The sequence below is a fragment of a genome, unplaced genomic scaffold, assembly GCF_019419815.1.
Source record: "Pyrus x bretschneideri cultivar Hongxiangsu unplaced genomic scaffold, Pyrus_bretschneideri_v1 Contig3, whole genome shotgun sequence".
Taxonomy (NCBI): domain Eukaryota; kingdom Viridiplantae; phylum Streptophyta; class Magnoliopsida; order Rosales; family Rosaceae; genus Pyrus; species Pyrus x bretschneideri.
In genome coordinates, this window is record NW_025999612.1 from 7,960,149 (window position 1) to 7,974,014 (window position 13,866).

General features: G+C 37.0%; 1 protein-coding gene across 1 annotated transcript; it reads right to left on the reverse strand.

Annotated features, from left to right (window-relative positions):
- Window positions 1–5,377: 5,377 nt before the first annotated feature.
- LOC103964073 lies at window positions 5,378–6,354 on the reverse strand. The gene is made up of 3 exons (XM_009376963.2): window positions 5,997–6,354; window positions 5,756–5,900; window positions 5,378–5,609 (listed from the first exon to the last, which is right to left on the reverse strand). The coding sequence occupies exons 1-3, from the start codon at window positions 6,352–6,354 to the stop codon at window positions 5,378–5,380; spliced, it is 735 nt and encodes a 244-aa protein (XP_009375238.2).
- Window positions 6,355–13,866: the final 7,512 nt, after the last annotated feature.

Consider the following 13,866-nt stretch of genomic DNA (forward strand, 5'->3'; position numbering starts at 1 on the left):
TGCGGATCAGAGAGGAAACCAGCATCTGCATATCCAACAATAATCTGGTCATTTGTGGATTTCTTTGAGTAAAAGAGACCCATATCTGTTGTTCCACGAAGGTATTGCAATACATCTTTGATTCTCTTCCAATGACGAATTGTTGGAGTAAAGTTATACTTTGCTAACAAGTTGACTGAAAAAGCTATATCTGGTTTAGTACATTGTGCTAAATACAATAAAGCATCTATTGCACTCAAATATGGTACTTCTGGACCAAGGACCAGTTCATCATCTTCATTTGGACGGAATGGATCTTTCTTAATGTCCAAAGAATGAACGATCATTGGGGTGCTAAGTGGATAAGCCTTGTCCATGCCAAATCGCTTCAGTATTTTTTCAATGTCAGCTGATTGATGGACCAAAATTCCATTAACACAATGCTCGATCTGCAGGCTGAGACAATATTTTGTTTTCCCAAGGTCTTTCATTTTAAATTCGCTTTTTAGATATTCAGCTGTTTTATTGAGCTCTTTAGGGGTTCCAACGAGATTCATATCATCGACATATACTACCACTATAGCAAATCCAGTATTTGATTTCTTAATGAACACATAATGGCAGATGACATCGTTGGTATATCCTTCTTTATTCAAATACTCACTGAGACGATTATACCACATTCGTCAAGATTGTTTTAGCCCATATAATGATCGCCTTAATTTGATTGAAAACATACCTCATTGTTTGTCAGTTGCTTCAAGCAACTTAAGTCCTTATAGGACTTTCATATATATGTCAGTATCTAATTCTCCATATAGATAAGCGGTGATGACATCCATAAGTCTCATGTCAAGTTTTTCTGAAACCACCAAACTTATTAAGTAACGTAACGTAATTGCATCCATTACAGGAAAGTATGTATCTTCATAATCAATTCCAGGTGATGCGAAAATTAGCTTAACACACAAATTAACCCTCTTTTGACAATTGTAGTATATAAGTAAGTAGGGATCGTTCTTAAACCGGGGATTATGAGGGATTGCTAAACACTTTAAACTGACTCAAATAGATAAAACAAAGCTTTTAAACACTTCACTCAACTTGAAAGACTCAAAACAAGTTCACAAGACTCAAAATAAGCTGAAAACACTCAAAACTGCGTAAAAAACACAAACTGGCAGATTTGACTCTAAACACAAAATTGGACGAAATTTGGTTCTAACTTGACTCAAAACTCTTGAAAACACAATCTAAACACATTCTAACTAGTTAGACACTCTAAAATAAATGGGGATTTGGTTTTGGAAGAAAATAAAATCAACAAAACAAGAATTTAAAACTAGGCAGATTTCACGAATTTGATGGAATTAAGTGGATGATGGTTTAGCTAAGAGGTCTTTCTCCACACATGACATACTTGCATACAAAACAATCTCCAGTTGCTTATTCAATGAATCATAACCCTCAACACCCCAAGCTAATTAGGTACGCTTAAATTAACTATCAGATTTCCCTTAGATAATTGAATTGAATGGAATTAGCGCATTGCAATCAAATTATTCCTCAAAAGTTCTCTACATGAAAGCGCATAATAGAGAAGCAATCAAAGATCATTAATTTCTATGAAAATCATAAGTGTTGACGAGGCATTCGTAACTATAAAAGTGCATGATACTTATGCCAAGAATTTACTTAACATGATTGTGACTAACAACCTTAACTACTCATGAATATAAGTTCCCAACGATTAGGTGAAGTTTCCTTATATCCTAGCATCAGATTTATGCATGCAAATTAAGTGTACACTCTCAACCCACATACACAAACAAGTTTTAATTCAAATAGATAAGTAAATTGAATTCACCATTCATGAAATCACAATTAGAAGTAATCAAATCATAATGCAAATATAACCATGGTTTCGAAATTCCCCCTAGCAAAAGGGGGATTAGTTCCTCATACTCGCAAAGCAAAGATTCTTGAAATTAAACATTGAAAAACACAAGAAAGATTACACCTAAACGTTTCAGCAATTCCAGGTTGAATGGCATGCACGGCTAGGCTTCCCTTCCTCTTCCTTGCTGCGGCACAAGTTGTGGGTGGTGGATTTGGGGGTTTTGAATGGTGTGTTCTTGTTTAGGATGATAAATAATTGCTGATTATGGTGGTAGAGTGCGACAGGTTGTGTATAGAGGTGTATGGAGTGAATGAATGAAGGAGAATGGAGGCTAGGGCTTGCGGCTATAAGTTTCTGAATAACATAAGGGGGTGATACGAAATTGTGGCTGAAATTATGTTTATATAGTCCTAGGGTTAATTAGATTAGGGTTACACTTAGCAGATTTAGTGGATTAGGGCCCTAGGGTTCGGTAATAGGTCATTAAATCCACTCAGGAGGGGGTTTGGCCCAATTAGTTTCATAAAAGGATTTGTGTAACCCAAATCCACAAGGAATGAGGCCCTAAAAATTAGAATCAATCAAGGATAGGGCCTAGAGGGTGCGGCACATATTGGAGGGACGGAGGGAATGGCTTGCAAGGCAAGGCCTTCTAGAAGGGAATAGGCGCCACCTTTGTAGGGATTCTAGAAAGAATGAGCTTTGTGGTTGATTTCGGACTTCTAGAAGAGAATGCTTATAGAAATAGGTTCTAGAAATATCTATTTAGGTCCCCTTGCAACTAGGATTAAGGCATGATAAGGTTAAGATAGGATAAGACAAGATAATGTTTTGGATAATGTTGGATAAGGTTATGAATAATGTTGGATAAGGTTGGATAAGGTTTTGGATAATGTTTCCTCTTTTGAGCTAATTCCTTATCCACTTTGTCTTGAGTTTAGTTCCTTCATCTTCTCATCAGATTTCTAGCCTTTTGAACTCCAAATTCGTCCGTCCATGTTGGCTCATATACAAGTGATCCACTTAGTGCCCAAAACTGCTCCGAAATGCACCAAAATGCACTTTCTTGGTACTTTAATCCTGTGGACCTATAAACACACGAAAATGAGTTGAAATACGACATTAACTAAGAAATAATAGCACAAATGCACAAGAATAAGCTAGCTAAGTCGTCTAAATATGCTCCTATCATCAGGTATTTGTGAAAAACCTTGTGCAACGAGTCGTGCTTTATATCTTTCAATCTCGTTTTTCTCGTTGCGTTTCCTTGTGAATACCCATTTGTAAACCACAGGGTTTACACTAGGCGGGGTTTGGACTACCAGTCCAAAAACACTTCGCCTTTCCAAGGAATTTAATTCTGCTTGGATTACATCTTGCCACCTATGCCAATCTTGTCTCTGTTTGCATTCTTTAACAGAACGGGGCTCAATGTCATCGTTTAATATAATTTCAGTGGCTATTGCAAATGAAAAGATGTTGTCGATGATTATTTCATTTCGATCCCACAATTCATTAGTACATGCATAATTTATAGATATTTCTTTGCTTTCATGTACTTATGTCTCTTCAGGGACAAATGTCTCATCAAGAAGATTTTCTTTTTCTGGAAGTACAAAATTATGAATTGTAGATTTATCATTCATTTTCTTTTTCTGAATGATTTCATTTGGGTTCAACTGTGCCCTCATCTTTCTCTTTCGAGGGGCTAAATCTTTTGAATTTGGGGGTCTACCTACGCTTCAAGCGTGCACTAGATGAATCATTCACTGCCACTTTATTTTGTCCAACAGGGACATCAATTCTTGTAGGTGCATTTACAGCTGGTATATGTGACTTTGTCACTTTCAAAGCATCATTAAATGCATATGACATTTGATTAGCAATATTTTGAAGATGAATGATCATTTTCACTTCATTTTCATATTGAATGCTTCGCAGATCAAAATGAGACAAGGTGGGAACAACCCATGTCAGCTCTTCTCATTCTTCTGAAACGATCTTTTTTCCCCCTAACGACGGAAAGACTGTTTCATCAAAATAACAATCAGCAAAACAAGCTGTAAATATATCACATGTCAAGGGTTCCAAATATCTAATGATAGATGATGAATCAAAACCCACATAAATTCCCAGTTTACATTGAGGTCACATTTTAGTACGTTGTGGCAGTGCAACAGGCACATAAACAACATAACCAAAAACTCGTAGATGTGAAATGTTTGGTTGATATCCAAACACGAGTTGTATTAATGAATATTGGTGGTTGGCTATGGGTCTCAGTCGAACCAATGATGCAGCATGTAAGATGGCATGTCATCATGCAGAAACTGGCAATTTCATTTTCATGAGCAGAGTAGAGGGCTATTAATTGAAGCCGCTTGATAAATGCCTATGCTAAAGCATTTTGAGTATGGACATGAGGAATAAAGTGTTCAACATCAATGCCCAGTGTCGTACAGTAATCATCAAAGGTTTGAGACGTAAATTCACCAGCGTTATCAAGTCGGATTGACTTAATAGGATGATCTGGGAACTGTGCTCTCAACTTAATTATTTGAGCAAGAAGTCTCGCAAAAGCTACATTTCAAGTAGACAATAGGCAAACATGTGACCATCGAGTAGATGCATTAATCAGAACCATAAAATATCGAAATGGTCCACAAGGTGGTTGAATAGGCCCACAAATATCCCCTTGAATTCTTTGCAAAAATGATGGGGATTCAGCATCAACCTTTAGTTGTGATGGTCTAGTTACTAACTTCTCTTGAGAACAAGCCTTGTAAGGGATATCATATGAGGTAGTAATGTGTCTGCTCAATAATGGATGTTCATTAGAGTTAGTAATGATCCTATGCATCATGGTGGATCCTGGATGAACCAGACGGTCATGCCAAAGCATATAAACTTTTGAATATATGAACTTCTAGTTCATGACAATATGTACCTCAATTGTCTTTATGTATGTATAATACAATCCACTCGATAAACCATGCAACTTCTCCAATATACGCTTCTGGGTATCATTAAAGGTAATGCATAAATATTCCACATTTTCTGAACTTTTCGTTTCAATATGGTATCCATTTAGACGTATGTCTTTAAAACTCAATAAATTTCGAATGGATTGAGTATTGTACAACGCATTCTATATGAACAATATTGTTCCATTTGGTAACATAATCTGGGCTTTTCCTGAGCCTTCAATTACATCTGATTGCCCTGATATTGTTGTTACCTTTACTTTTGCAAGTACCAAGTTCGAGAAATACTTTCGATCTCGAAGTATTGAATGCGTGGTTGCGCAATCTGCAAGACAAAAATCTCAACCATTGCTCTTGTTTTGAGAATAACCATAATTTTTATCCATGTTTTATGAGTAAAGAAATTACAGTTAAAAAGCAATTTATTCGTACTGGAATACTACTTTTATTGAATTGAAAATGTGAGCATTAAACCACAAGTACAAATAACAGGAGTACATTAAATATAAATGATTCAATCGGACCCGTAAACTTCATTTCCTCTTTCAGAAATAAAGTCTGAAACATCCAGGTGGGTTGTGTTCAACTGTCCTGATAAATTGGACACTAGATCACGTATTTCCATTGGTTGAGTCTGGTCGAGGAAATTGGTCTCAACGCCCTTCTCCTTAATAGAGGCTGGATACAGATCCACCAGATGTTTTGGGGTATAACAAGTACGCGTCCAGTGCCCATTGCCACCACACCTATAGCAAACTCCTTCAGGATTTCTAGGAATGTTCATATGAGCCTTGCCTTTCTAGCGATTTGCATTCTTCAAGCTCGGGGCCTTGGAACCTGGTTGTGAACCTAGATACCATGGTTTTTGCCTTTCCAATTCCACCGGCCTCACTTGTGGCCATGTCCTCGTTTGTAATTATTGTCACGAGAGGATGTGGTATTCCCTTCAAGGGAATCATCATTCATTTCTGGGAATGGTGCAGATCCAGTAGGCCGGGACTGATGATTCTTCATCAGGAGCTCGTTGTTTTGCTCGGCTACAATGAGTACAGATATCAGCTGGTTGTACTCAGTAAAGCCTCTTTCTCTATACTATTGTTGCAGGAGCACGTTGGAGGCTTGAAATGTGATACAAGTCTTTTCCAGCATATCTTCCTCAGTTATTGTTTCTCCACAGAGCTTCAACTGGGAACTAATTCTGAACATTGCAGAATTGTTTTCAGCCACCGTCTTGAAATCCTGGATCTTTAGGTGAGTCCACTCATAACGAGCCCTTAGAAGAATCACCGTTTTCTGGTGATTATATCTATTTTTCAATGTCTTCCAGAGGGTTAATGAATCTTCAACTGTAAAGTACTCGCTCTTCAGTCCCTCATCAAGGTGGCGACGGATAAAGATCTTGGCCTTCACCCAATCTTGAGAGGTTGTACTGGTATCCTCCTTAATGGTATCCCTAAGATTTCCTGCCTCCAGATGGATCTTGGCATCCATTACCTAGGTAAGGTAGTTATTTCCAGTAATATCTTGGACAACAAAATCCAGCTTTGCCAAGTTCGTCATTTTCTTTTCTGAAAGAAAAATGAGGTGTGTAAGAACTTACAATAATATGTATTATGGAGGAATATATTGTTAGAACTTCTGGTTCTTACAAATTTTGATCTTCATGCCAAAATGATAAGTACTCGAAACTTTAGGCTCGAGATTTACATGATTAATGAGAAGTGCGATTGTACCGCACCATTCTCATCTAAACAAATATATGATGAGCGATTATTCCACACCACTTTAAACAGCAGGAAAATTTAAATATGCAAGCAGGGTGGACGATTATACCGCACCACCTAAAATTGCGATAAAATTTAAATATGCAGAGCAGGATGGGTGATTATTCCACACCACCTAAAATTGCAATAAAATTTAAATATGCAAAGCTGGGTGGGTGATTATTCCGCACCACCTAAGATTGCAATAAAATTAAATAGCAGGCAAATTTAAATATGCAGGATAGGGTGGATGATTATACCGCTCCACCTGAAATTTGCAGTAAAATTAAATCTGCAGTCCAAGATAGGCGATGATACCGCACCATTTTGGATTGCATAAATAAACATTGGGTTAGTAGTCAAGAGTTACACCAAACAAGAAATCAAAGATATAAGTAACTGTTAGGTTGAGAACTAGAAGTAAACATGGTGCAAACAATTCTTCATGAGGGTATTGTAGACATTGAAGAAGAAGAAGAAGAATAGTAAAAACCTTAGAGGAAACATTTTTTTTCTTTTAGTGTAGAGAAATGAGAAAATGTTTTAGGGTTAGAGAGTCGTGCTAATAACGTGTTATAAATAGGCAAAAGCTAAAGAAATAACCTTTACTAGGGATAGGAGCGAGGCTATTGCAAAATATTACACAAAATGATTGCAGATTAAAGAGAAATAAGAGGATGCTGAAAATATTCTAACTTATCTTTATTTTCTTATTGCTTTTGTATCATATGTTTTGAACACTCGTAGTGCTCTATTTATAGAGCAACTACTTTAAAAACTTACAAAAACTTTACTATTTAGCATATGAATCTTTACTATATACATGTGGGCAAACATACCCACTGTTTACAACATTAATATTATTATTATTTTTTTCTTTAAAGGGTTACGTGCAAGCATATGGTTCCAACTTCCAAGGCATCTTGATCTTGATAAAGTGTATATTAATATTATACATATACATATGTACATAGAAACTATAGGAGTCTGAATCTAGGGCCTAGTGCCTAGCGCTCAAGTGAGGTCTAAGTGGTTTTTTAAATTTTAGTTAAATTTATTATATAATATATAAGTAAAGCTACTCATACTTACACAAAAAACTTAATCGTATTAGGATACAAATTATAAAATATAATGACATATAGATTATATAATATTAGAACATATTCAAAATATGGGGAACAAACATATAATGAGTGTTTATCCAAGTACTCAACAAGCTTCTTACAATTTATTGAAAAAATAAAATAAAAAATAAAAAGTACCTATTTCCTGTCTAGGAGGGTGTATTTAATTGAGATTTTAAGGGATTTATAAATTCATGGATTTTGATGGATTTGTGAAAATTTCATGTAAAATTTTAATTAAATTCTCTCGAAATCTCAGAGGAAGAGGTAAGATTTGTGAAGGCTTAAAATATGTACACTATGAAAATTTCTCCAATTCTCTTAGATTCCTCAACTTTTTAAAATTTTTTAAAACACATTCCTAATTTTTTTATATCACAAAAACAAATTCCTAATTGAATACACTTAGTGTGACATCCCACATCGCCCAGGGGACTGATCCTTAAATGTATATTCCATCTCTACCTAGCACGAGGCCTTTTGGGAGCTCACTGGCTTCGAGTTCCGTAGGAACTCCGAAGTTAAGCGAGTAGCGCGCGAGAGCATTCCCAGGATGGGTGACCCATCGGGAAGTTCTCGTGTGAGTTCCCAAAAACAAAACCGTGAGGGCGTGGTGGGGGCCCAAAGCGGACAATATCGTGCTACGGTGGTGGAGCGGGCTCGGGAAGTGGTTCCGCCCGGGCCGGGATGTGACACTTAGAATGTTATAAACTTTTTTAAAATCCTAATTGAATACAGCTGGATTTATAAGAATTGTAATAAACTATTTTAAAATCTTGATTAAATACAGGTTAAATTTTAGAGAATAACTTAAAATTCTAATTGCGTACCCCTAGATTCATTAAATTTCAGAGAGTTGCAATTTAGGCGGGCTAGGTGGGCGTCTGCGCAGATCTAGACACCCCTTCTTAATTTTCAAATGCCTAGTAATTAATTTGTACAATGACGAACCGCCTAATGTCTAAGCAGGATCTAGGCGGTGCTAGCGAAAATTTTTAAAACAGTGATCCAAACAAGTAGTCATATTATCATTTGTCACGCATAATCATATATATCTTGTTTCGTTAGGTGTACGATATAATTTTTCATGTTTACTATTCTAATACTTACAAATTGCAATTATCTGATAAGTTTTGCCTTGATTCAAGCCATCTAGGCCGAGCTATTTCGTAGCAATTTCTCACATGCATACGTCGATAGTTATCAGATAAAGTCACTTTGAAGAAGGTAGTAGGGGTGGACACGGTGCGGTTCGGTGCGGTTCTACCCCTAAATTGGAACTGAAACCGAAATATATTAACGGTTCGATTCGGTGCGGTTCCACTTAAATTTATTACTAGAACCTTACGGTTCGGTCTACACCGGTTCCGATTCGGTTCTTGCTGGTTTACGGTTCCTAATAATAAATTATTTGAACACCAAATCATTATGCATTCAAATACATCTTCTAAAACTGATTACATAAAGTTGCATACAACACATCTTTTTTAATGCAAATGTCTTTGGTAGTGGCACCAAGTCAACAAAAAGAGACAACTAAAATACATATGCACTAGTCAATCAGTCAACGAACAACAAAATGATGAAGCAAATTGCAGGTTTTCAGACTTCAGAGAGCAAGCAAGAAGCAACAGCTCCTGTACACAATTTTTCAACCTATTATACCATGACATGTGTGTGTATATATAATTTATTTATTTATTATTAATAAAACGGTTCGGTTCGGTTCGGCCGGTTCTTGGTCATTCGAAACCGGAATCGGAACCGGTTTGAACGGTTCGGTTCGGTTTTTCACTCAAAGTTGAATTTTCCGGTCAACACGGTTTTTTTCGGTTTTTTTTCTTACGGTTCGATGCGGTTTTGCGGTTTGGCGGTTTTTATGCCCACCCCTGGAAGGTAGAAGTTAACTATCCCCAATAAATTAATGATTGTATGCATCAAGAAATAGTAGAATTAATAAAAGAATGGAGAATTGAAGAAGGAAGCAAACTGTGAAACCCCAACCCCAAAAGTTTAATGTAATTTCACAATTATCCTAAAAGTATATGAAGTTACATTTTAGTCCCCTATCCTTAACCAACAAGGTCCTCCCTTTTAGAGTATCCTTCCCTCTCAGCCTGCCACGTGGCAGACCCTCAACTTTTCCCTTCCTCTTCTTCTCTATTTCCCCTCCCTCGAGTTAACACTCTCGAGTCTCTCTCTTAGCTCGGTACTGTCTCCCTCTCCCAGATCTTTCTCTCTCCCCGATCTCTACACTCACACGCACCCATTTGCAAACCCACATCGTCGGCAACGAACCACCATCACCAGCATCGACGCGTGGGTTCTCTCTTACTCTCCCTAGCCTTTGTGAAGCTTGACGAAACTGAGAACTAGCTCCGGCGAACCCCGTGAGCTTCGAGCTAGATTCAGGCCGCCTCCGGCCTTTTCACGGCGAACTGAAGGCACCAAAACAGTCCTCTCGTCTCTAATTTCATTTTGGCACTATAGATCATATGTTGAATCGTCCAAATCGCCGTCGACCGGAGCTTGGGAGGTCCGGCCTTTGTTTCGTTGAGAACCGGGTCGAAAGACCCACGCCCGAAAACCCAACCCACCAAACTAGGCCTTTTGGGCCATGACCAACATCAGGCCCTTGGCCCGCCCCCCAAACCCCAAACCCTTTGTATTAGGCCTTCGGGCAGTGTGGAACTTGGGCTCAAAACCCAAAACCCTTTAGCTTTGGGCCGGGCTTTCAAGCCCAGGCCCTTGACCCAAAACCCTTGGACCCCAGATATTTGGGCCTTAGAACCCAAGCCTAAAGCTCAGGCCCAACTTGGATCCAACCCAAGCCCAGACCCTGTTGAACGACCAGACCCGTTGACCAGTCTGACCCGTTGACTTCTGTCAATGCTGACCATTGACTTCGGTCAACACTGATTTTAACTTTGACTGTTGACTTTTTTGTGGTTTCGTCTGGGACCTCTTCGAGGTTAATTTCGACGTCCTGAATCCGTTTATGACGTCCATTTTCTCAAATTCAATCGTTTGAGTATAGTTTTGTTAATTGTACCCTTTATGTGCTTAGGTGCAATTATTAGCGGTGATCTCGTCATTTCTATTTCATACGGCTCTACGATGAAAGAGTATCTGTGAGTGAACCCCTTCTAAAATGCATAGTTTAATAGTAGAAATGCATATATGAAAAACATGATTTAATGATTACGCTTTGTGAACGTTTTAAAAGTAAATTAGATTTATACTTATTGATTATCATGCTATACTGAGAATATTTTGGAATACCATATTTTATCGAACTTATGTTCTTTGTAGTATATATGATGGATGACTATATGCTATGAAGATGATTTTGATATATATGTACTTATGTTTTGGGAAAAACTATATTCAATGTTTTTGTGCGTATCTAGTGGTCACTGTTTTGCCTATGGGCAATGATATTTATATTGGCTTTGGTCGGGCGTAGGTTGGTGCCTGTTTGGCAAATGATACTTATATTGACTTCGGCCGGGCGTAGGTTGGTGCTTGTTTGGCAAAGGATATTTATATTGGCTTCGGCCGGGTGTAGGTTGGTGCCTGTTTGTCAAATGAAGTGTTCTAAAGGAAGAGTTCTATAGGCCTTCGGGCGATACTGATACCACTAGTTAGCACACTATATACGACATATGTTTTATGAAAGTTTTTATGGTATGCTAGGGTTTCGGAAAACCTATCACATATTATGCTATTAGTTTTCATAAAACTTTGGGGGATAGTACGTTGATAACTGTTTCAGTATTATATATATATATATATATATCAACTTGGTCCACTCATGTTTGTTTTGCGCCCCCTTAGGATTTAGATTCAAGGCGTACAATCCCGGCGTCAAGGCACTTCCACATCGGCATCTTCGAGTCCTCTTGGTGGAGGACCCATACTCTTATTCATTCAAATTTATATTATTTCTTTTTAGTATTCTAGTTAGTTGTATGCTCTAAACACGTTTCTCAATTGCATATTAATTACATTTAAATTTATAAATCCTATTTCTTTCATTGGTTCTCATGTATCCTAATATGGCTTGGTCACCTTTGGATGTCGGCCAGCACGTGGCCATCCTAAAATCTCTCGAACATCAAGATCGGGGCGTGTCACAAACTCTATAAAAATCAATTTCTGTGAGCTATTCAGGTAGGACAAGTAGACCAAAAGACGGAAGGAGCTTCATATGAAGGAGGTCAATCTTTATATAATATAGGCAAGTTGCTGCTGTAGTAAGAGACAACTGCATATGGTTTGAAGAATGTTTCATCCAAGCATTGGTGACGGCTAATCAAGTCTTCCAAATGGGCATAAAGGGGGGATGTATATAACTTTACTAGAAATGCTAAGGGAACTCTCGGGTCTTACAATTTATCATCAATTTTTGTGCTATATTATAAAATATTATGTAAAAAATATGATCGCAAAAAATAATCCATAGAAAATCCTATTTTATAGCATTTCTCATATTTACTACGTTCACACAATTCTAATTGCTAATAGTTTAGAATGTGTGTTTTCTTGGTAATGAGTCATGAGTGGGAGAGGCCCGAACATTAGTTTGTAACACCTCTTGTGCCCTTCATTTGAACAAAATATTTGACAATTTTATTAGGCCACATGTATGCTCTATTACCCTGTTGCGACCAAACAAATATCTTGATATCATGTTATAACATGTTTATTTAAAATACGTAATTGTTTCGATTTTTAACTTCTATGTGTTTCATATAACACAAAAAATTTAAATACTGAATCTCACCTTACAGTATATGATAATTTAGTACCTGTAAACTTACGAATTATAGAAGGATTAGAAATTATCAATCTCCAATTCATGATGATTTGCGCTCCCATTCTATAAATAAATATGTCATTAAAAGTGATCCAATCCTTAATGGAGACTCTTGAAACGTTATGATTGGATTAGACTTAATAATTTACTACTTTTCAGGTATGTTGAAGAAATAAATGAAAAAAATCATGTCTAAACTCAAAAATATAATACGAATTATTCATGAAAAATACCTAACCCATTCCAATCTTCTTCCTCTATAAAATAGTTGAAAAACTTTATTTATTTTTAATTGAGAAAACAAACGAAACTTGAACTCATCAACTCAAGTACTCCAACAAGGGTATGATGACCCATTCAGTTTCATGATGGCAGCTACCCATATGGCGATCACCGTAGATAGTATATGGCTCGGGGTCAACGCAAAGTAGTCAAAACTAATAAAACCCTAGCTAATACTTTAAGCAAAGACCTAAATAAATCTTGTTACACACAAAAACCATGTGTTATGGAGAAATTCGTTTTTGGGGATTACACACCTAGGCAGATGTTGGACTGGGATTGAACACCAGGACTTCCAAGAAGCTCACTTAACCTACCGCCACTCAGAATGCGGCATTTTTGGCCTCCAAATATTACCAAGTGACAAAAGCTTGGATTATCTTATGTTTATATTCTTCTGGCTCCTACCTTAAATTAACTCCAAAATATATGTTTAGTTGTCTTTTATTTACTTAATTTGCAATCAAACATGTGTTGATATTGTTATTTATTTCTATATTAATTATTTGCTCTTTGACATTATCTTTTTCTCCACTCCACTTACCCTAGCTAGCTTACGTTGCAGTTGAAAGACAAAAATAAGTGGCCCTTTCCATTGTCTCCACATGATTTCCTTAACAATTATTATATTTTTCAAAATCTATCAGCCTGTAAGAGTTGACAATCCCCCGTATTATTAAGAGTATTTATATGGTGATGGGGCTTTGTGCTTTATAAACACCTCCCTCGGACCTTCATCTCATTTCCCAACCTCTAAAGCATACACAAGTATATGCATATACAAATATATATATATATATACACACACACACATACACACACACAAGCACACATATATATATACAAGTCTCTTGTGTTTGGTCCTCAGATTCTTCAGTCCATAACTTTGTATTTTCTTGTTAAAATTCATATATATGGATATCGTAAAGAGAAAGTGGAAGAAGAATATGATCGCCAACGCATGGAAGAGATGTAGTTTACAAAGAGAAAGCAGCAGCAAAGTACTCAACTT

Coding starts and splice junctions, on each gene's coding strand:
- LOC103964073 (XM_009376963.2), bottom strand. CDS start 6,354: ATGGATGCCAAGATCCATCTGGAGGCAGGAAATCTTAGGGATACCATT. Junction 5,901..5,996: donor AGATATGCTGGAAAAGACTT/GTATCACATTTC, acceptor TACTCATTGTAG/CCGAGCAAAACAACGAGCTC. Junction 5,610..5,755: donor AAACGAGGACATGGCCACAA/GTGAGGCCGGTG, acceptor AGTTTGCTATAG/GTGTGGTGGCAATGGGCACT.